Source organism: Gigantopelta aegis, chromosome 7 (genome assembly GCF_016097555.1).
Source record: "Gigantopelta aegis isolate Gae_Host chromosome 7, Gae_host_genome, whole genome shotgun sequence".
NCBI classification, from domain to species: domain Eukaryota; kingdom Metazoa; phylum Mollusca; class Gastropoda; order Neomphalida; family Peltospiridae; genus Gigantopelta; species Gigantopelta aegis.
In genome coordinates, this window is record NC_054705.1 from 40,284,752 (window position 1) to 40,309,186 (window position 24,435).

The window sequence follows — 24,435 nt, forward strand, 5'->3', positions numbered from 1 at the left end:
GCTGTTGTGTACACACACATCTCAGCTATCTGGGCTCAAGCATGTTGTCCTGTACACACATCTCAGCTATCTGGGCTCAAGCATGCTGTCCTGTACACACATCTCAGCTATCTGGGCTCAAGCATGCTGTCCTGTACACACATCTCAGCTATCTGAGCTCAAGCACGCTGTCCTGTACACACATCTCAGCTATCTGGGCTCAAGCACGCTGTTGTGTACACACACATCTCAGCTATCTGGGCTCAAGCATGTTGTCCTGTACACACACACCTCGGCTATCTGGGCTCAAGCACGCTGTTGTGTACACACATCTTAGCTATCTGGGTCAAGCACGCTGTCCTGTACATACATCTCAGCTATCTGGGCTCAAGCACGCTGTTGTGTACACACATCTCAGCTATCTGGGCTCAAGCACGCTGTTGTGTACACACATCTCAGCTATCTGGGCTCAAGCACGCTGTCCTGTACACACATCTCGGCTATCTGAGCTCAAGCATGCTGTCCTGTACACACATCTCGGCTATCTGAGCTCAAGCACGCTGTCCTGTACACACACCTCGGCTATCTGAGCTCAAGCATGCTGTCCTGTACACACATCTCAGCTATCTGGGCTCAAGCACGCTGTCCTGTACACACATCTCGGCTATCTGAGCTCAAGCACGCTGTTGTGTACACACATCTCAGCTATCTGGGCTCAAGCACGCTGTTGTGTACACACACATCTCAGCTATCTGGGCTCAAGCATGTTGTCCTGTACACACATCCCAGCCAGGCTACGCTGTCTGTACAACAAACATAAATCACAGCAAGCACGCTGTTGTGTACACACATCTTAGCTATCTGGGTCAAGCACGCTGTTGTGTACACACATCTCGGCTACTTGGGCTCAAGCATGTTGTCCTGTACACACACATCAGCTATCTGGGCTCAAGCACGCTGTCCTGTACACACATCTCCGCTATCTGGGCTCAAGCATGCTGTTGTGTACACACATCTCAGCTATGTGGGCTCAAGCATGCTGTTGTGTACACACATCTCAGCTATGTGGGCTCAAGCAAGCTGTCCTGTACACACATCTTGGCTATCTGGGCTCAAGCACGCTGTTGTGTACACACATCTCGGCTATCTGGGCTCAAGCATGCTGTTGTGTACACACATCTCAGCTATGTGGGCTCAAGCACGCTGTCCTGTACACACATCTCGGCTATCTGGGCTCAAGCATGCTGTTGTGTACACACATCTCAGCTATGTGGGCTCAAGCATGCTGTTGTGTACACACATCTCAGCTATGTGGGCTCAAGCATGCTGTTGTGTACACACACATCTCAGCTATACTGCTGTCTGCTCAACAGTAGGTTTTATGCTGTCCTGTACACACATCTCAGCTATGTGGGCTCAAGCAAGCTGTCCTGTACACACATCTCGGCTATCTGAGCTCAAGCACGCTGTCCTGTACACACATCTCAGCTATCTGGGCTCAAGCACGCTGTCCTGTACACACATCTCAGCTATCTGGGCTCAAGCATGCTGTTGTGTACACACACATCTCAGCTATCTGAGCTCAAGCACGCTGTCCTGTACACACATCTCAGCTACCTGGGCTCAAGCAAGCTGTTGTGTACATACATCTCAGCTACCTGGGCTCAAGCACGCTGTCCTGTACACACATCTCAGCTATCTGGGCTCAAGCATGCTGTTGTGTACATACATCTCAGCTATCTGGGCTCAAGCACGCTGTCCTGTACACACATCTCAGCTATCTGGGCTCAAGCATGCTGTCCTGTACACACATCTCAGCTATCTGGGCTCAAGCATGCTGTCCTGTACACACATCTCAGCTATCTGGGCTCAAGCACGCTGTCCTGTACACACATCTCAGCTATCTGGGCTCAAGCACGCTGTCCTGTACACACATCTCAGCTATCTGGGCTCAAGCACGCTGTCCTGTACACACATCTCAGCTATCTGGGCTCAAGCACGCTGTCCTGTACACACATCTCAGCTATCTGGGCTCAAGCACGCTGTCCTGTACACACATCTCAGCTATCTGGGCTCAAGCATGCTGTTGTGTACATACATCTCAGCTATCTGGGCTCAAGCATGCTGTCCTGTACACACATCTCAGCTATCTGGGCTCAAGCATGCTGTTGTGTACATACATCTCGGCTATCTGGGCTCAAGCATGCTGTCCTGTACACACATCTCGGCTATCTGGGCTCAAGCACGCTGTCCTGTACACACATCTCAGCTATCTGGGCTCAAGCATGCTGTCTGTGTACATACATCTAGGCTATCTGCTGGCTCAACAAACATGCAGCTAGGTATAGCATGCTGTCTGTACACACATCTCGGCTATCTGGGCTCAAGCATGCTGTTGTGTACATACATCTCAGCTATCTGGGCTCAAGCATGCTGTCCTGTACACACATCTCAGCTATCTGGGCTCAAGCACGCTGTTGTGTACACACACATCTCAGCTATCTGGGCTCAAGCATGCTGTCCTGTACACACATCTCAGCTATCTGGGCTCAAGCATGCTGTCCTGTACACACATCTCAGCTATCTGGGCTCAAGCACGCTGTTGTGTACACACACATCTCAGCTATCTGGGCTCAAGCATGCTGTCCTGTACACACATCTCAGCTATCTGAGCTCAAGCACGCTGTCCTGTACACACATCTCGGCTATCTGAGCTCAAGCACGCTGTCCTGTACACACATCTCAGCTATCTGAGCTCAAGCACGCTGTCCTGTACACACATCTCAGCTATCTGGGCTCAAGCATGTTGTCCTGTACACACACATCAGCTATCTGAGCTCAAGCACGCTGTCCTGTACACACATCTCAGCTATCTGGGCTCAAGCATGTTGTCCTGTACACACACATCAGCTATCTGAGCTCAAGCATGCTATCATGTACACACACACCTTGGCTATCTGAGCTCAAGCATGTTGTCCTGTACACACACATCAGCTATCTGAGCTCAAGCATGCTATCATGTACACACACATCAGCTATCTGGGCTCAAGCACGCTGTCCTGTACACACACATCTTAGCTATCTGGGCTCAAGCAAGCTGTCCTGTACACACATCTCAGCTATCTGGGCTCAAGCACGCTGTCCTGTACACACATCTTAGCTATCTGGGCTCAAGCACGCTGTCCTGTACACAAACATAAATCACAGCAGTAGGTTTTATATACTGCTGTCTGTACAACAAACATAAATGACAGCTATCTGTACAACAAACATAAATGACAGCAGTAGGTTTTATATACTGCTGTCTGTACAACAAACATAAATGACAACAGTAGGTTTTATATACTGCTGTCTGTACAACAAACATAAATGACAACAGTAGGTTTTATATACTGCTGTCTGTACAACAAACATAAATGACAACAGTAGGTTTTATATACTGCTATCTGTACAACAAACATAAATGACAGCAGTAGGTTTTATATACTGCTGTCTGTACAACAAACATAAATCACAGCAGTAGGTTTTATATACTGCTGTCTGTACAACAAACATAAATGACAGCAGTAGGTTTTATATACTGCTGTCTGTACAACAAACATAAATGACAGCAGTAGGTTTTATATACTGCTGTCTGTACAACAAACATAAATGACAACAGTAGGTTTTATATACTGCTGTCTGTACAACAAACAAATCACAACAGTAGGTTTTATATACTGCTTTCTGTACAACAAACAAAAATCACAACAGTAGGTTTTATATACTGCTATCTGGACAACAAACATAAATCACAACAGTAGGTTTTATATACTGCTATCTGGACAACAAACATAAATCACAACAGTAGGTTTTATATACTGCTATCTGTACAACAAACATAAATCACAACAGTAGGTTTTATATACTGCTGTCTGTACAACAAACATAAATCACAACAGTAGGTTTTATATACTGCTTTCTGTACAACAAACATAAATCACAACAGTAGGTTTTATATACTGCTATCTGGACAACAAACATAAATCACAACAGTAGGTTTTATATACTGCTATCTGGACAACAAACATAAATCACAACAGTAGGTTTTATATACTGCTATCTGTACCACAAACATAAATCGCAACAGTAGCTTTTATATACTGCTGTCTGTACAACAAACATAAATCACAACAGTAGGTTTCGCTTTCTGTTGGGTGTAGACTGGGGGGGGGGGGGGGGTTTAAACCTTTTTTTTAAATTTAAATATTTTATTCACCATCTTCAGGTTGTAACAACATTTTACATAGTACATTTTACAAAGTGTCACCAGCACCAAAGGCAAGTTATTGTAGTAACATCTACCGATTCACATCCCAAGATATAATAGAAACAATGTGTTTCAGTCTAGACTGGTTCAAGCTGCAACTGTGTCCAGGTTTCTGTTGATATAAATTGGCATTTAGCAGTCCTGGTGTAAAAGCTGAAGTAGAATAGATTAATGTAAGAATTTTAAGTCCCCTACCGGTCCCAACTGTAGAGGACTATAGGTTTCATCTCCATCCGTCTGTCACACAAGTAGTTTTCAAGACTTTTTTTTTTGTGCAAAGTTTGAAGATACTGAGATGATATTTTTAACATAGCTTTACAGTGTACTATTTCAGATAAAGTTAAGACTATTGAGGTGATTTACCCTTTTTTTTTACAGAGTTATGGCCCTTGAACTCAGGAGCTAAATAAAATAAATTTTCACCGGCCTTAGTGATGTCGGGGTTATGCCACGGACATATGGCTGGTAGGTTACTGGGTTCGTAACCCAGTACCGGCTCCCACCCAGAGCGAGTTTTAATGACCACTACACCCTCTTTTCTCTCACTAACAAGTTACACACTGTCCTAGACAGGCAGCCCAGATAGTCGGTGTGTGCCCAGGACAGTGTGCTTGAACCTTAATTGGATATAAGCATGAAAATAAGTTGAAATGGGGGGGGGGGAAATCCATACTTTTTTTTGCGTAATACCTCAACATATTGAGCTGAAATTTTGTGTATAGCTTTATCATGTACTGTTACAGATCAAGTTTGACTTTAAAGGCAGTTTACCAATGTTTCACAGAGTTATGACCCTTGAACTTATGAGATACAAGAATTTGTTGGACCTGATAGAGGACATGTATTACTTTAGCGGTACTCTCAGAATTCTTGTTATATATAGTATATATATTTTTTTTGTTTTGATGACAAATATTTGTTTTATATATATTTTTTAACACTGCACAGAAAAATTCGAAGGCATCTCCGAAGAAAGGAACAAAACGACAGCCACGCAGAGCATCGAAGAATCAAGCAAAGCGAGTGAGGATTATATCGGCAAGCAGTGACGAAGAATCCGGTAAGGATTGGATTGGTTTCTTGCCAGGTCCATACGAGACAGAATTACCAAATGTTTGACATCCGATAGCCGATGATTAATTAATCGATGTGCTCCGGTGGTGTCGTTAAACAAAACAAACTTTTAAAATTTCTTGCCAGGTCCATATGAGTCAGAATTTTCAAATGTTTGACATTCAGTAGCCGATGATTAATTAATCGATGTGCTCCAGTGGTGTCGTTAAACAAAATCTGACACTATATAACCGTAAATAAAATGTGTTGAGTGTGTTGTTAAATAAACCGTTTACTTCCTTCCTTTATATGTTTATCCATTATTAGAAATGTGGTGAATGCATCGTTAAATAAAAAAAATTTCATCCTCCTTTTTTTTATTGACCTAAAATGATTATTGCAGAATAAAGCAGATGTGATCTAAACAGTGATGGAAAGAAGCAGACTTGTTCACTAGTCCACCGGAAAAGTATATCAAAAGATCTACATGTTCATCAATATTTTTGCTTGTCCAAAATCACTTACAATCACTTAAATGAAATATGTTGCAATTTAAAAATGTTTTTACTTGTCCATCAGATAACAACTAAGGTGTATCTTGCTTCTCCGATTTTCATTTATCAGGACAAATGGACAAGTACTTATTTCGAACACTGCTAAAATGCTGAAAATTATGTTTGTATAAAGAAGTTTGTTTAGTTTAACAACACCACTAGAGCACATTGATTTATTAATCATTGGCTATTGGATTTCGGACATGTGATAATATTGACATATAGTCTTAGAGAGGAAACATGCTACATTTTTCCATTAGTAGCAAGGGATATTTTATATGCACCATCCCACAGACAGGATAGCACATACCATGGCCCTTGATACACCAGTTTTTGGTGCACTGGCTGGAACAATAAATAGCCCAGTGGGTCCACTGACTGGGTTCGATCACAAAACGACCGCACATCAGGTGAGTGTTTTACCACTGGGTTACGTCCAGCCCTCCCACCTTTATACAACTTCTATGTTCTAATTTTCTAGGTTTGTTTAAGATCATTTCAGCTCATTTTTAAAAGGACATCACCTTCCTGTTATTTGTATATCTGTGTGTCGATTCAACAGGGTATGACACCCAATAGCCGATGTATTTTTCGTGCCGGGGTGTCGTTAAACATTCTTTCATTCATTCGTTCAACAGGTGACGAATTCAAACCCGGGAAGTCAGACGGTGATGATGACGACAGCGATGGCAGTAGTGGCGTAGAGGAAGATGAAGAATCGGATACAAACGAATCGCTCGAACCCGATTCTCCTGTCAAGGTTTGATTCGGCTTTGATCGTTGATGATTTTTGTATAATTTCTGTAATAATGGAGAGGTGGTATTCATTCCTGCATTATTTTTCCATGTGAAAGAAGATGGAGAATCAGATACGGCCGAACCACAGGAGCCTGACTCACCCATCAATGTTTAATTCATCTTCATTCATGTTTTTAAAAAATTCGGGCATAACGGTGGGGTTGGGGAGGGGAGGCCACATTTGAATTTGTTCCAATAATTGAAACGGACAGGTGCTTCGGACAAACAAGAATGACAAAAGTTGGACCGGCAAACAGTTGTTTTTAAAAAATAATTTCAGTCTCAGATATCGAGAATTGGCCCCAGACCAGGAAAAAAGGGATTTCTCCCCACCACGGATGGGAAGGAGTTCTATGAATATTTTTATATTATACTAAATCTGTTTTCTTTTTTAGACATTAAAGCGGAAACGACCGACCAGCAAAATATCTTCATCAAAGGAAAACGATGTCCAGAGTCCACTGAATAATTCCGTGACGTCCAGCGGAACGAAAAATCCGTTCACACTCGCCGTCAGTGACAAGACAAAGTCAAAACTCTCCTTGTTCTCGGCAAACGAGTCGGTAACTTGTGCTTAATTATTTCAAGTATTTGTATGGTGTTTTTCTTTGAATGCCATCCATTGATGTGGGTTTTTTACGAATGATTTGGAAGGGGAAGATTTTGCATATTTCAGGGCCCAAACTTAAGCAATAAATATAAAATCATCGGAAGAAAATTGCTTATTATGTTTGAGTCCTGATATTTTATTAAATGTTTTTTAATTTAAACAAATTGTCTTGAACCGAGAAAGGAAATAATATATATATATATATATATTTTATTAAATATTTAAGTTGTTAACCTTTTTGTGTCTGGTGAAATGACGTCATTGGCTGAGCTTGTTTTATTGTGGTTACTGCCAAAGTATGCTTTAGAAACTAATTGTATCGATAACAAAGTTTCATATCTAAATTAATAATTTTTATATCCACTTTTAGGAAGTGAGGGGTGTAAATTATAATAAAAAAGGATTCTTTTGTAAGCTGTAAAAATGGTAACATTTGTGAACAAACCCTTTGCGTGTAAATTCACAACTCATAATTCTGGTTTTGTATTTTTTTGCGTGGTTTAGCCGAGTGTGAGCGAATCATCACAAGAATCTGGAAGTCGAGATTTTCCCCATCTGAAGCTGGAATTCATTCAAACTAACAGAATCAAGTAACTTGCTTTTAACTTACTACATGTGGTATTGCAATGTTTGCTAATGTAAAGCAGGAGTTTTACTGTAACAAATTTAGAGCAACTAAAATTTCAAATTTATGACAGTAAAACCACAAATCTATTTACTCTAACCAGAAAACACAGGATTCTAATTTCAACCATTGTATTGCATCTTAATAACAATATATATATATATATATATATATATATATATATGAAGAGTTAAACGATAAATGCCACTATACACACCCAATCGTAAAAACATTTTATTCCAAACCACCATAAACACTATGCCAGTTTCTCTGCAATCTGCGATATCTCCTCGGACAAGCTTATCGCGTATATGTATATATATATATAATCTGTTGGGAATTTGTAGTACAGAGATTAGGAATTTTAGTGTAACTTTCTTTTGTTCAGGGTTCGTAGTAGTCTTTAAATTCATTGAAAGTCTTTGAATTTGAAAAAAATATTTTTAGGTCTTTGAAAGTCTTTGAATTGTAATAAAAGTCTTTAAATTCTCACAAATCATAGCCAAAGCAATGATGATATCTTTTACAGCTGCATGTGTTTGATATTTTCCAGTTACAAGGTTTAATCTGTCATGATGCATGTAAAAAAAACCTTAAATGTTTTGACCATGAACAGCAACGTAAACAAACTGATTTGGTATTTTTATTGCATTCTATTGTCTTTGACCACTTTGTAAGTCTTTGAAAATGGAAGGTAAAAGTCTTTGAATTTGTTTGGTCTTTTTGGCTATGAACCGTGCTATGTTCAGACCCACAGAACGCCAGAATAAATCTCTGCCATAATCAGTTGCTGTGGAAAATGTTAACTGTAATCGGTTATTCGTACAGTTTACACGTTTGTGTGTTATTTCACTGATATCGAAAGTCACAGATGTTTGTGTGTTATTTCAGTGATATCGAAGGTCACAGATGTTTGTGTGTTATTTCATTGATATCGAAAGTCACAGATGTTTGTGTGTTATTTCAGTGATATCGAAGGTCACAGATGTTTGTGTGTTATTTCATTGATATCGAAGGTCACAGATGTTTGTGTGTTATTTCATTGATATCGAAGGTCACAGATGTTTGTGTGTTATTTTATTGATATCGAAGGTCACAGATGTTTGTGTGTTGTTACAGAGATACCGAATGTCCCAGACGTTTGTGCATTATTTCATTGATGTCGAAGGTCACAGACGTTTGTGTGTTATTTCACTGATATCGAAGGTCACAGACGTTTGTGCATTATTTCATTGATATCGAAGGTCACAGATGTTTTTGTGTTATTACAGAGATATCGAAGGTCACAGACGTTGGTGCGTTGTTTCATTGATATCGAAGGTCAGAGATGTTTGTGTGTTATTTCATTGATATCGAAGGTCACAGATATTTGTGTGTTATTTCATTGATATCGAAGGTCACAGATGTTTGTGTGTTATTTCATTGATATTGAAGGTCACAGATGTTTGTGTTATTTCAGGGATATCGAAGGTCACAGATGTTGGTGTGTTATTTCATTGATATCGAAGGTCACAGATGTTTGTGTATTATTTCAGGGATATCGACGGTCACAGGAAGAGTGATGAGGATTATGACCCAAAGACTCTTTACATTCCAGACGGCTTCCTGCTGAAGCAGACGCCAGTGAGCTGGTTTTACCATTTGTCACATAACATCTTGCTATATAGTATATAGACAATAACTTACGAGTTACGAGGAATTACGGATTATCTGTCCCGCATGAAATTAATGTTGTCAGTCATGAGCTTTAGCAAGTGACTGACAACATTAATTTCATGAGGGACAGATAATCCATAATTCTGAGTATCGAGTGGGTTGTTGTATTTATTACCCATAGTGTAAATAGTTTAGAAACTTAAACTTTAAACTTCTTACATGACACAAACTATATAATAAGCATATACAAGACATGAAAGTCTGAGGAAACTGATGACGTCACGAAAGAAAAGCAATGATGTTAAAAGCTATCTTTAGATACACAAATCAAATGTAAGCAAGAGAGGTCACATTTGTAATGAACTGATGTTTCTAGTGGGAAGTGAATGAACTACAAAGAAATTAGTTTAGAGCATGTTTAATTGTTAACAAGAACAAATTGCTTAAACGATTTCAACAAAAACTGAACACTGGTGGAGCTAAATGTTTTGTAAAATCTCATCAACGAGAGACGACAGTCCAGGAAACCCATGACGTCACTAAACTAACGTCATGGCGTCAACAGGGAAAGATAGGGAAAGATTGAAAATATATTCACCCGCATCTCACTGCCCATATAGGTAATAAAATAGTGTTTTCACCAGCTTGTTTCAGCATAGTGCGGCACCATCCCTCATTTGTCTAACACCATATTGCCTTAATCTGCCAGGCTGCCCTGAGATTAAACAAGCCTTGTTCTATAGTTAATTCTAAAATTGACTTGATAAAACACTTTCTCATTCCAGCCAGTGCACCATGACTGGCATATCCAAAGGTCCTGGTATGTATTACCCTGTCTATGGGATGGCGCATATAAAAGATCCCTTGCTGCTAATCAAAAAGAGTAGCCCATGAAGTGGCGAAAGCGGGATTCCTCTCTCAATATCTGTGTGATCCTTAACCATATGTCTGACTCCATATAACCGTCAATAAAATGTGTTGAGTGCGTTCACTTGATGCACAGTCAGTCTGGGATCAATCCCTGCCATTGGGCCCATTGGGCTATTTCTCGCTCCAGCCAGTGCACCATGACTGGTACATCAAAGGCCACTACTACCCTGTCTGTGGGATGGTGCATATAAAAGATCCCATGCTGCTAATCAAAAAGAATAGTCCATGAAGTGGCGGCAGATCTGTGTGGTCCATAACTATATGTCCAACACCATATAACTGTAAATAAAATGTGTTGAGTGCGTCGTTAAATAAAACATTTCCTTCCTTCCTTCTAAAGGTTAACGAGTCTTTGATCTGTAAACATGTTTGTCTTGTTTTTGTTTTCAGGGTATGAAACAGTGGTGGGAACTTAAAGCGAAGCATTTCGATGTCATTTTGTTTTTCAAGGTAAACTCCTCAATACAATGGCTGATTTTTTTTTTAAACTTGAGTTAACTAGTTATGTCACAAATATTTTATGGTGATTGGGCATTGCTTGCTTGATTGAGCCATTACAAGGGGTGTTTTTTTTCCCATGTACAATATAGACTTTCTTCCCTTTTACATTTTGTGGTCTTTGGTGCAGTATGTTTATTGTTACTTTAATTTTAAATTACTTTACAGGGCTCGACCTTAAGAATTTGTCTCCCACGGCAATGAAATGTCCCACCGATGACAATTTTGAGCCTGCCTATGGCAATTTGTTTTTAAAATGCATTAATTTTGCAGCAAATAAATTGTTTTTTGCTCTACGAAGACATATTTTAAATGCATGAATGTTGAATACTGACAGATAATATACACTAGGTGTGTACATTTTGTCACTGTTGAGGAGCTTTATCAACAGGACTTTTGTGCCGTTGGTGATATATTTATATCTCAACGACAGCAATTGCCGTCGGTGCTGTCGTTAAGTTCGAGCCCTGCTTTATGACAATTTTAGATTTTGTTTTTAAATGTGTCTCACATCGCTATTACTAACTGGTCTGTATTTGTATTTCAGATGGGTAAATTCTACGAGTTGTTTCATATGGATGCCGTCATCTGTGTGAATGAACTCGGCCTCATCTTCATGAAGGTACGGTTAAATCATTTTACCAGGGGTGGGAATTCTCCACGGATCAGCTGCTTTCCTCTCATGGAACATTGCATTTCCTCTCATTTTAATCATCCTTTCCTCCAAAATGTGTCAGATGGCACAGATTTTAACCTAGGATTTCAAGAATTTCCGGGACCCCTCTAGATTTCCTCTTTTTTTTTACAGTTCTCCAATTCCCACCCCTGTTTTATGGTTACTTACAATATGCAGGTTACGTATTATTTAAAAATCACAGTACAAGGTTAACATTCACAATTTTCTTTGAAAAAAGTATTTTGTATATGAGTATGATATTTGATAACATAAGATTCATCTGAAATCCTCTTAATTGTCATTTATTGATATATTTACGTAAAGACTAAAGATTATTTCACTCGGAACATAAATAGTGTTTTCCCTAGCTTGTTTTAGCATGGTGCAGCACCATGCCTCAATAGTCTAGCACCATCTTGCCTTAATCAGCACCATGCTGCCCTGAAATTAAACAAGCCTTTTTCACTAATTAATTCTAAAATTGCCCTTATAAAACACCCAAAAAGGTATTATTAATTAATAATATATACCTTTTATATCTTTTGCCATTCATTTATTAAAGCAAGCACATAAATTACATTAATGTTTATTTCAATTAATTTTGTGTGTATTTTTTATGAAAAACAAGTTCCCCGAAAATGGTGAAAATTACCCCAAAAGTGTTTGGTCTACCATGCCTTGCCAAATTTCTAGGGAAATCACTAATAAATTTGATAATAACTGGTTGAATATCATTTAGTATCCTTTTATTTTGTCATTCATTAATATATTTATGTGTCTGACACCGAAACATTAATTAATTCCTCTCATAGCTATTGGTTTTCGTTTGCTTTGTTCCAGGGTGATCATGCTCACTGCGGGTTTCCAGAGATCGCATACGACCGTTACGCCAACGTTCTCATCGAGAGAGGCTACAAGGTCGCGCGGATAGAACAGACAGAGACTCCCGACATGATGGAGAAAAGATGTAAACAACGTAAGTCGTGATTCATTGATTTATTCTTATTTTTGTGCTTATATCCAATTGAGGTGCAAGCATGCTGTCCTGGGCACACACCTCAGCTATGTGAGCTGTCTGTCAAGGACAGTGGGTTAGTAGTTCATTGCCAGGAGTTAGTGAGAGAGAAGTTGGTGTAGTGGTATAACACCTACCCACTGAGTCGTTGAAACATGCTCTGGGTGTGAGCCAGGGCCAGGCTGTGAATCCAGTAACTACCAGCATTAAAGCCGATGGGTTATTCATTACACCACCGAGGCCGGTTCATGTATGAAAAACATGGTTCTGGAAAACACATTTTTTATTTCAATAGGATATTATTTTTTATCTATGGGTCGTATTTTGATATGGCATTGTATGGCCGGTCGTCTGTCCGTCGGTCTGTTAACAATTTCTCGTAGGAACAACTTGGGATGGCATTGGGTTGCGTTCTATTACTAGGTCATGTGGACCTGTTTCCCTGTCTACTGCACATAACAGTAAATCCTTGTCTGGACCATATCTTGCATACACATGTAGGAACAACTTGGAATGGTGGTTGGTCCAAAACAAACTGTTCGTCCATCCCATTGCAATAACTTCACATAATTAGAATTGAATCATATCCGTAACATGTTGATTAATATAGATACGGTTTTCCATCAAACTCCTGATGGGCATGTCCTGTACCTCACCGATTCTTTTTTTTTTTTTTTTGTCACATTTATGAAAACATTTGTTTGTTTCGTTTAACGACACCACTAGAGCACATTGATTTATTAATCATCGGCTATTGGATGTCAAACATATGGTCAATTTGACACAGTCATAGAGAGGAAACCCGCTAGTTTTTTCCCATTAGTAGCAAGGGATCTTTTATATGCACCATCCCACAGACAGGACAGTACATACCACAGCCTTTGATATACCAGTCGTGGTGCACTGGCTAGAATGAGAAATATCCCTATGGGTCGGGGATTGATCTTAGACTTTCTGGAATGAGAAATAACCCAATGGGCCCACCGACAGGGATCGATCCCAAACCGACTGCGCATCAAGCGAGCGCTTTACCACTGGGCTACGTCCACATTTATGAAGTGAAAGGAAGAAATGTTTTATTTAACAATGCACTCAACACATTTTATTTACGGACATATGGTTAAGAACCACACAGATACTGAGAGAGGAAACCCGCTGTCGCCACTTCATGGGCTACTCTTTTTGATTAACAGCAAGGGATCTTTTATATGCACCATCCCACAGACAGGATAATACATACCACAGCCTTTGTTACACCAGTTATGGAGCACTGGCTGGAACGAGAAATAGCCCAATGGGTCCACCGACGGGGATCGATCCTAGACCATATATGTTAACGACGGCAATTGCCGTAGGTGCCTTCGTTAAGTTTGAGCCCTGTAGTGTTGAGTTTAGCTCCATTTCTCACAAACTATAAATTCTACGTCAGCGGAACTTGGTGTATAGTCACATCTGTGAAAGTTCATGTGTAAATTGTTTTATTGAATTTTTTAGCATGGCACTGAAATGAAAATATGGCTGCAAATATAATTTGTAAAAAATGATGCTCAATAGGACAAATTATTACCCCTATGGTTAAAAATATCTTGGTACATATCAAAGTGATACATCCTACTAGAATGCCAAGTGGGACATAGCACTTCATGACGTCATCGATTGGCGCGCTACAACCTTACAGGGAACGTCAACCAAATGAGTTGAGTGATATAAATTAACATTGATTAAGTGTAATAAATAGGATAATAAACTCGCTACCATTTCACATCATGTTTATGTCCCTTGTGAAATAATTTTCATTGTAACTTGCTAAAGCTCGTGACAACTGAAAATTATTTCACTTGGGGCATAAACATGATACGAAATGGAAGCTCGTTTAATATCCTATAAGTACTAATATTAAGTGATGTTGTCAGATATGATGTTCCCTTACGACATAATTTTTATATTCATCAAGAAATGAACAAACTAGCATTACCATAGTGGGACCAATGGGATGAGGTTAAATTGTAATGAATATAATTGAAATTTAATGATTAATTCATACATTCAGCTTTTCTTAGTTTAGTTTCTTTTACATTATACAGGGCTTCTAGATTATGGTAGCCCCACTCCCATGGCTAGTGATATTCAATGTTGGGCTAGTAAATAACTACTATTGCCATGCCAGACAGGGCTTCTAGATTATGGTAGCCCCACTCCCATGGCTAGTGATATTCAATGTTGGGCTAGTAAATATCTACTATTGCAATGCCCGATGGCTAGTAAAAAAAAAGAGGTCAAATGTTACAGTTAAGTCTGTTTTGTAAATATACATATCCTGCCCCCACCCCAACCCCCCCAATGTTAGTGTTTTTAAGCTCTATCTCCCCCTTTAGGTGACATATCCAATTATTGCTATTATTTAGTAAGATTGTATTAACTTGAAGTAAAGTTGGGCTAGTGAATTTTAAATTGTGGCTAGTAAATTTTTCAAATCACAGATCCCATGGCTAGTGGATTTTATAAAATTCCAAAAAGCCCTGCATTATATAATTTTTGTCTACTTTCGTCTCAGTGTCTCGACCTACCAAGTTTGACAAAGTGGTAAGGAGGGAGGTTTGTCGGGTTACGTCAAAGGGTACGAAGACGTATCGCCATGCCGATGGTGACTGCAGCACCAATGAGACCAACTATCTGTTAGCGATAGCCGAGAAGGTTCGTAAATATCAAACAAAATATTTATTTTTTTACAGACTCTACAAAAATGTAACACAGAGACCGAGACACTTTTTGTTAAGACATCATAAAATTAATATTATAGATGATGATATTAAGATGAATTGTGAAGTCGCAGTATGTCCATTTCTGTCATGATAACACGATTTGACATGGCTGTGCTCCACACTTGTCAGTTGAGCTGTCTTGGTATCGCCCGAGCCTGGGGTACACGGAACCTGCAGTACATGATGATGAGATCAGTGGTGAGGCTGTAATATTTCCCTTTTTGTATCCATGGGACTACTTGACAGGGCTATGCTCCGTGCTTGTTGTCAGTTGAGCTATCTCGATATCAGGAATGCCATTGGTTAGAAATCGGGCGAGAAAACCATCTTAATTATACGAAATCATAAAACCATCGTAGGGTATGACGTCACTTCATCACTCCATAGTGATGTCATAGCTTATGATAGTTTTATGATTTCGTAGTGCTAAGATAGCAGGAATAGCTCTGGGTGATCAGAAAATTTCCCAAAATTATCTTTAAAAAATGCAAAACCTAGAGCTATTTTCCAACAAAATATAATTTATAACACATTATTTTTTCGCCAAATTAAAATAAAATTTGCCAATTCTTGTCAAAATTCGCAAGTGGCGAATTTGGCAAGTGGCAGGGCTAGCTTCGAAAATATGGGGCTCATGGTTGTATGTTTGGACCAGTCTATATAAACAGGGAGATTGCCATTAGTGAGAGGTCAGGCTAAGTATTTATAAAAAGAGGAAATGATCAAAATTTTCTTCTTACTGTAAACCGGGGAAAGGATGCGTGTGTATTAATTTTCTGTCATTCGTGCCCAATCTCAATTCACGAAATTTATACGCACACATTATTTTCCAGGTTAGAGTGTACTTAGGTGGTGTCTGATTTTCTATATACTAGAAAACCATGAAGGAAAACAAACAAAACAAAATGATTCTGTCTCTGGAATCTAGTTAATATCATGGTTTATATAGTGAACGGGGCACATTAAGTCAATACCTTTCTTAACGTGATTTATACGCATACGCTATTTTCCAGGTCCAAGCGTGTTTAGGTGGTGTCTGATTTTCTATATACTAGTAAACTATGAAGGAAAACAAACAAAACACAGGCACGGCGGAAGCAAGCAGACTGAGACTGATTTTTATATTTTAATTTAAAAGAAACAAGTTAATATACTAGTAAACCAATTTAAACATCGTGAACATGCTCTAAGGTGTGCATTCATGACAAAAACACATCACAATATTAATCTCTGTATTATTTTGTTTGTATTATTTCCTGCAGGAGAACAGACAAGATGACTCGAGCGTGTACGGTGTTTGTTTTGTTGACACGTCCATCGGCCAGTTTCATGTAAGTTTTAGGTCTCACTACACAGATGTCATCTGCCATTGAAACCCATGTTAAATTGCCCAACTTCAAATGAAGATTGCCAATAGAATGGGTTCTCGTTGGCACTAACAACATACACCATTGCGAACATACATTATATAAGCATTTATTTTTACTCCAAAATTGAGAACATTTCCGTCTCAGTTTTTTGCTATATGACCGCATCTGGCTGTAATACCAGTCCGAACAGGTGGTTCATTAACCGATTCACTCCGGCTGTCTCTTACGCTATACACTCATGTCCCAAAAGGTCGATGCACAATATTACAAAATAACATGGTCAAAATAGAGCTAGAAGACTTGCCATTAAACATACATATTGTTTTAATTCTTCACCATTTCCTGGAACTTTGGAAGTGAATATGTGACCTACAACATGTGTCACAATTAAGAACTATAGTGGACCGTGATAAATGAACTCTCACCCAGAAATGATGTGTAGTGAGACCTTACTCTTATAAGAATTGTTTGTCATTTGTGAATTCTTCCATTGCAAGAGTAGAACATAGCCCAGTGGTAACATGGTCGCCTGATGCATGGTTGGTCTAGGAATAGGCCATTGGGCTAGTTATCGTTCCAGCCAGTGTACCACGACTGGTGTATGAAATGCTGTGGTATGTGCTGTCCTGTCTGTGGTAAAGTGCATATAACCGATCCCTAGCTATTAATAAAAAAAAATGTAGTGGGTTTCCTCTCTTAAGACTATATGTCAAATTTACAAAATGTGTATTTCAACTATACTGATGGAAAGAAATAAAGGATCACACAGACAGCAACAAGAAATAATGACTGCATTAAAAATCAATTGATACTATCAGAAGTTGACTGGGAACATATAGGCAGCACATTCAACACTACAGACATTCAATCCCACATTACAACTTGGTATGAAATACAGACATTACTACCCTAGTAGTGAATTAAATTTGGTCTACAATTTGATGTGTTCCCTTATTTCTTTCCATCAGTATATATGTGTTGTCTTGTTTGTAATGGTAACAGTTGTAATTTTTTTGTGAATTTATCAATGTAATACAAATAGTCATGATTTTATACATTTAATTACTGTTATCCATTGATGAAGAAAAGGTTTGTTTTGTTTAACAACACCACTAGAGCATATTGATTTATTAATCATTAGCTATTGGATGTCAAACATTCAGTAATTTTATACCTTCCATGATCTGTTTTCTGTAATGATGTAATTTTCTGCACTTTAGCATATGATTGGAAAAATATGAAATTGTTTTAGAATCAGAAACGAGTAAATTGTACAATAGCAAAAGGTTTGTAATTTTAATTTAATCAATTTTATCTGAGCATTTTTTATTATTTGTGATTTGTTCATTTCATTCATTGCTACTTACCTTGGTTTTGTTTTTTATTTAGGTTGGACAATTTACTGATGATCGCCATTGCTCCAGATTACGGACATTGATAGCTCACCACCCACCAGCTCAGGTTTGTGGGTTTTGGGTTTTTTTTTCTTAGTATGGGGGCATTTGTTGGTTAGTTGGATACGTTGGTTAGTGATGTGTCTGTAGCAGGGTTTGTTTAGTATCATAGTCATACAGGCTTCCATTTTTGTAGTGGGTAGGCTGAATTTTGCCTGAATTAAATGAAAATGCCCAAATCTGGATAACAACATTGATTTATAGTGCAGGGCTTCTAGACATTTTATAAAATCCAGTAGCTATGGGATCAGTAATTTTTTTAATTTACCAGCCACAATTAAAAATTCACTAGCTCTACTTTACATTAAGTTAATACAATTCTACTAAATAATACTTATAATGAGAAATGTCATCTAAATAGGGAGATAGAGTTTCAAAACACTAACATTTGGGGTTCGGGGTAGGGGAAGGATATTCATATTTACAAAATAAGACTTAACTGCAATATTTGACAACTGTTTTTCACTAGCCATCGGGGATGGCAATAGTAGTTATTTATTAGCCCCACTTTGAATATCACTAGCCATGTGAGTGGGAATACTATAATCTAGAAGCAGTATAGGAGCATTACTACCAAACAGCTATATAAGGTTGCATACGAATCACTGTGCATTTTAACATGGATTACAACTAATATTGTGGGTAGAATGATGGAAATACGTGGTGAAAACATTTCAAGCTAGCTAATTCTGCCCGAATTGGAGAACTTTCTCCAGCATCAGAGGGGCAGTTGATGTGTTGAGTGCGTCGTTAAATAAAACATTTCCATTTCCAAAGGGCAGTTACCTCCCCTGCCCCCCTGTCTCATACACTTATGTTTAGCATATAAAACACAAACACTGAAGAAGGCTTCGGACATTCTTTATATCACAGTCGTTTGCTCATGGTGTATCCAGAGATTCTAGAATTTTTTTTTAATCCACTAGCCATGGGATCGGTGATTAAAAATATTTACTAGCCATGATTAAAAAATAACTAGCCCTACTTTACGTCAAGTTAATACAATTTTACTAAATAATAATCAGATATGTCACCTAAAGAGGGAGATAGAGCTTAATAACAAATCCCAACTCAAAATGTTTCAGCCACAACTAGAAGGAGACGACGAAATGGCGTCATATTTTAAATGCTCAGTCTGAGCTAGGACTGGAGAAGCAACGTCATTACACTTGTTATTACACGTGTGCTTCGTATGATTATTATTAACTCAGTTATGTTGAACCATATGGATAATAAAGTCAGTTTATGTTTGTTGTGTCCAGGTTCTTTACGAGAGAGGCAAGGTCTCGCTGAAGACGTTACAAGTCATCAACACGCACCTGCTGTCGGCCATTAAAGATGGGCTGGCACCGAGCACGGAATTCTGGGATAGCAGCAAGACCCTGAAAAATCTTGCCGAGGAGAAATATTTCCAGGATGAGGGCAAAAGTTTTGAGTGGCCTGAAGTCATCAAGAATATGATATCTGATAGTCAGTATTGTAATCTTTGTAATAATCTTTTTAAACTACCTGCAAAATACTAACTCATTTTGACTCAAAAATAAAACACAAAAACACTTTTTTCATCTTCAGGAAAATATAGTTGGAAAGGGACTATATACAGTAAAACCTCTCAAAATCGGACCCTCCGTAAATCGGAATTCCCTCAAAACCGGACGTTTTTAGCGTCCCTTTTCTGAATATCTGTACAGAAGAGAACCTCTCTAAACTGGATACCTCTTAATACCAGACTTTTTACTTGGTCCAGAGGGTGTCTGGTTTAGAGGAGTTTCACTGCACATGAAAAGAATTTAGCTTTTTTTTTCAAAACTGACTTTTCTTTAGCAAAGTTTGAACACAAAAAGAGTATGCAAGAGTACATTCCTTTGACTATGCTGGGTTAGAAAATGCAAGAATTTCCACATCTGTTTTCAAAATGTCGGAACATACTGGAAAAACATCTCTTTGTCAAAAACTCACACAAACACACATGCTCATGCATGCACGCACGCGCACACAGACACACACACAAACACACACATGCACAGTCACACAAACACGTGCATGCATACACGCACACAGCCACACACACACACATACAGACACACACACAGATGCACACATAGACAGACAGACACACAAACACATACACACATCCCCACCTATAATCTTCACTTCTTGTTTGTCTGTCTACTTGTTGTTTTAAATCAATTGTATTATTTTGTCTGCCATGTAAAATTTGTAATTGTCAAATGTAGATAGATACCTTAATATATGCATCGCCTGTTGGTCAATCCCCAACGTTAATACAAACGTCAATAAATATTGTTTTAAAAAAACCCACCCAAAACATCACCTTGATGAAATCCATAAATGCTTCATTTGAGTTGGCTTGACAGTTTTGTCACTTTTTAAAAATATCAGTACAGAACAGAATTATATAACCAGGATTTAAAAACCTCGTTAAACCGGGTACTTCTGATATCAGGAATTATTACCTTGGTCCCATGTGGGTGTCCACTTTAGAGGGGTTTCACTGTAATTGAGAAATGTAGCCATGGGGGGTGGTGGGATGGGGGGTGATGTATATAGAGTATGGACCGTGTATTAACTCTGAAATGTTTGTATTGTTTTCAGCTGATTCTCTCGGGATGAGTGCGAAAGAAGAATATGATTTAGCAGTGAGGTCTCTGGGAGCTGTTACATGGTAAGTGGTTTACTATCAATGTTTTTTATACACGTTAATAGCACTGATGCATTATAAAATTTACTACATATTTACAAAGTTTAACAGACTTTAGTTTTTGTCAGTCCCATGATCAACAAGGTTTTTTTAAAATGTGATTTAGATACAAGATCTCATATCTGTGGTTTCATGGGGTGGAACGCACCCCAGTGGTAAAGCATTTGCTTGATGTGCAGTCATTTTGGGATCGATCCCTGTCAGTGGACCCATTTGGCTAATTCTCGTTCCAGCTAGTGCACCACGACTGGTATATCGGAAGCAGTGGTATGTGTTATCCAGTCTGGGATGGCACATATAAAAGACCCCTTGCTACTAATGGAAAAATGTAGCAGGTTTTCTCATGTTAGTGAGTAGCGCTGATGCATTACAAAATTTACTAGATGTTTACAGAGTTACACTATAGACTTTAGTTTTTGTCAGTCCCATAATCAATGAGGTTTTCTTAAAAAGAAAAACAAATGCTTTAGCAGAATGTGATTTAGATACAAGATCTCATATCTATGGTTTCACGGGGCGGGACACACAGGGTTACCTCTGCCAGTCACCAAATTCACGAATTACAAATTTCAAGAACAGTTGGCGAATTTTATTTTAATTTGGCGAAAATGAATGTGTGTAATAATTAATATTTTGTTGGAAAACAGCTATATGTTTTGCATTTTTGAGATAATTTGGCAAATTTTTATGATCACCCCGAGCAAGCCCTGACACAGCCCAGTGTTAAAGTGCTTGCTTGATGCTCTGTCATTTTGAGATCGATCCCCGTCAGTGGACCCATTGGCCTATTTCTCGTTCCAGCCAGTGCAACACGACTGGTATATCGGAAGCAGTGGTATGTGTTATCCTGTCTGCGGGATGGCACATATAAAAGACCCCTTGCTACTAATGGAAAAATGTAGCAGGTTTTCTCTCTAAGACTATATGTCGGAATTACCAAATGTGTAACATCCAATAGCCGATAACTAATAACCCAGTGTGCTCTAATGGTGTCGTTAAACAAAACAAATTGTTTCAGGTATCTACAGTACAGTCTGATGGATGAAGATTTGTTGTCGATGAAGAAGTTTGAAGAATACCGACCAGTCGACAGTGGAATTACACCGGAGACGAAACCTGCCACGTTTAACATTGAGCAACGACATATGGCAAGTATTTGAAGTATTTATTGTTGAGGATGGGGGGGTATGCTGAGTTTTTTTTAAATCGGTGGTATAGAGAGAAGGTTGCACTGTACCAAATAAAATTCTGTATGTCATAATGTTAACACATGCGGCTGAAAATACTACAGTGAAACCCGTCTAAACCTGACACCATTTGTACCAGCTAAAACATCAAGTTTTAAAGGGTATCTGGTTTGGAGAGGTTCTTTTCTGAACTGGGGCCTAATTCACTAAAATCTTGCAACTTTGCGATCTCACAGTGCCATGCTAAAAGACTTGCAAAGAGGATGCTTTGTTGTCTAGCAGAGCCTAAGAGACCTTTGTGAATAAACGTCCGGTTTTAATGGAATTCCGGTTCACAGAGGGTCTGGTTTTTAAAGGTTTCCACTGTATGTGGAATATATCAACTAATAAATATGAATACTACAATCCCTCCCCACAAAGAGTTAACTGCAACACAGCAAGGCATTTTGAAACACTGTAAAAACGGGTGAAAGGTGTTTAAACTGCAACACAGCAAGGCACTTTGAAACACATTGTAAAAACCGATGAAAGTTGTTTAAAACTGTTTTGTCTATTTTCGGTAGGTGCTCGATGGAATCACCATGTCTAACCTTGACCTTGTTGAGAACAGTGCCACAGCAACCCAAGAGGGAACTCTTCTCGCGCGACTCGACCAGTGCTCGACGCCATTTGGTAAGCAAATAATTAATGTTTTTTGTAGAGAGTGACATTTGACAGCCCGCGACATTAATTGTAGTCTAGTAGTCAGGGGAAATGTTATAATCGTAGCAAACTCAGAACTGTCTCTGTAATTGAATTTCATTGATATCTGTGTTTTATGTTTTGTTGCAGGAAAACGATTGTTTCGACAGTGGCTATGCACGCCGTTGTGTAACCCGGTTGCTATTGACGACCGACTGGATGCTGTGGAAGATTTAATGTCGGTTCCTGATGTCATGTCGGAAACTGTCGACATCTTGAACAAATTTCCAGACCTTGAAAAATTACTGTCACGGTTCGTACTGGAATTAAATGTTGGAGTTTATTTTACTTAATGACACCACTAGAGTACAATGGGTTTTTTTTTTTTTATTTTTTTTAACTTTTTTTTTTTCAGTCCCTCACATACAAACACACAGCTCATGTACAGGGGTAGACATGAGTTTTGTCAAATGTCGGATATTTGGTAATTTTGACATAGAGAGGAATACTCGCTACATTTTTATGCACCATCCCACAGACAGGATAGCACATACTGCAGCATTAATTCTGAAGATGGATTGATGCACCACAACAGTATTTCACTATATAAATGCAAGACAATTATATATGGCACCATCGCAGTATTTTAGAAATTTATAACAAGAATGAACTCTTCTATGTTTTTCTCGGTCAAAGCAATTTTTTTTAACTGTTTATATATTATAAAGTGGGCGAGATTTAGATCAGTTAGTTGAGCGCTCGCTTGAGGTGCTTGCGTCGCAGGATCGAACCACCTCAGTGGATCAGTTCAGCTGATTGGTTTTTTCTTTTTCAACTAGTGCACCACAACTAGTCGAATGTTATGGTATGTGCTTTGCTGTCTGTGGGACAGTGCATATAAAAGATCCCTTGCTGCATTAGGAAAATGTAGTGGGTTTCCTCCGTTGACTACAAGTCAAAATTACCAAATGTTTGCCATCCAATAGCTGATGATTAATTAATCAATGTGCTCTAGTGGTGTCATTAAACAAAACAAACTTTAACTCTGAACTTTATATATTTTAATGTCAAGGTCAAGTAATATATTTTAATTTGAACATGCACAACAATTAGGATGTTCCTTCAATTATTTTTCAGAATTCACTCGTTGGGTTTGAAGAAATCCAACAAGAAACACCCAGACAGCCGCGCCATTCTGTACGAAGAAGTTGCCTACAGGTTCGTAATAAAAAACCCAGTCTAGAACCGTATATGTATATTTATCCTATAACTTACCTATAATATCCATGTCATAAACCCATGCGATAATTTTAGTGTATTAACCTGGTTAATAATTGTATGCAAATTTGCAAGGTCTCTAGGTAATGTGTTGCTGTGGATGGGTCATTTGCTTACAAGCCAGCAAGACCTGTATACATGAGCGTCACGTTTTCAAAGTTTTAAAATGTGTGACGTCAAACTAATTTGTGCTAATCGTGATGACGTCATATTACCGATGACGGCAACTTTATTACTGTGATTTACTAAAAATTTAATAAAAATGTTATTTTAGAAGT

At 38.6% G+C, this 24,435-nt stretch overlaps 1 protein-coding gene across 1 annotated transcript in view; it reads left to right on the plus strand.

The window, feature by feature from the left end:
• LOC121377225 (DNA mismatch repair protein Msh6-like) overlaps positions 1 to 24,435 on the plus strand; it is a 52,174-nt gene that overhangs the window by 7,319 nt on the left and 20,420 nt on the right. Inside the window, exons 5-21 of the mRNA XM_041505134.1 lie at positions 5,237 to 5,348; positions 6,534 to 6,655; positions 7,089 to 7,256; positions 7,808 to 7,893; positions 9,464 to 9,551; positions 10,905 to 10,964; positions 11,560 to 11,634; positions 12,529 to 12,664; positions 15,258 to 15,397; positions 16,728 to 16,796; positions 18,225 to 18,296; positions 19,552 to 19,759; positions 20,906 to 20,975; positions 22,030 to 22,159; positions 22,762 to 22,870; positions 23,030 to 23,192; positions 24,017 to 24,097. Coding sequence (XP_041361068.1) covers positions 5,237 to 5,348; positions 6,534 to 6,655; positions 7,089 to 7,256; positions 7,808 to 7,893; positions 9,464 to 9,551; positions 10,905 to 10,964; positions 11,560 to 11,634; positions 12,529 to 12,664; positions 15,258 to 15,397; positions 16,728 to 16,796; positions 18,225 to 18,296; positions 19,552 to 19,759; positions 20,906 to 20,975; positions 22,030 to 22,159; positions 22,762 to 22,870; positions 23,030 to 23,192; positions 24,017 to 24,097 — 1,889 coding nt within the window. The remainder of the gene's footprint in view (positions 1 to 5,236; positions 5,349 to 6,533; positions 6,656 to 7,088; positions 7,257 to 7,807; positions 7,894 to 9,463; positions 9,552 to 10,904; positions 10,965 to 11,559; positions 11,635 to 12,528; positions 12,665 to 15,257; positions 15,398 to 16,727; positions 16,797 to 18,224; positions 18,297 to 19,551; positions 19,760 to 20,905; positions 20,976 to 22,029; positions 22,160 to 22,761; positions 22,871 to 23,029; positions 23,193 to 24,016; positions 24,098 to 24,435) is intronic.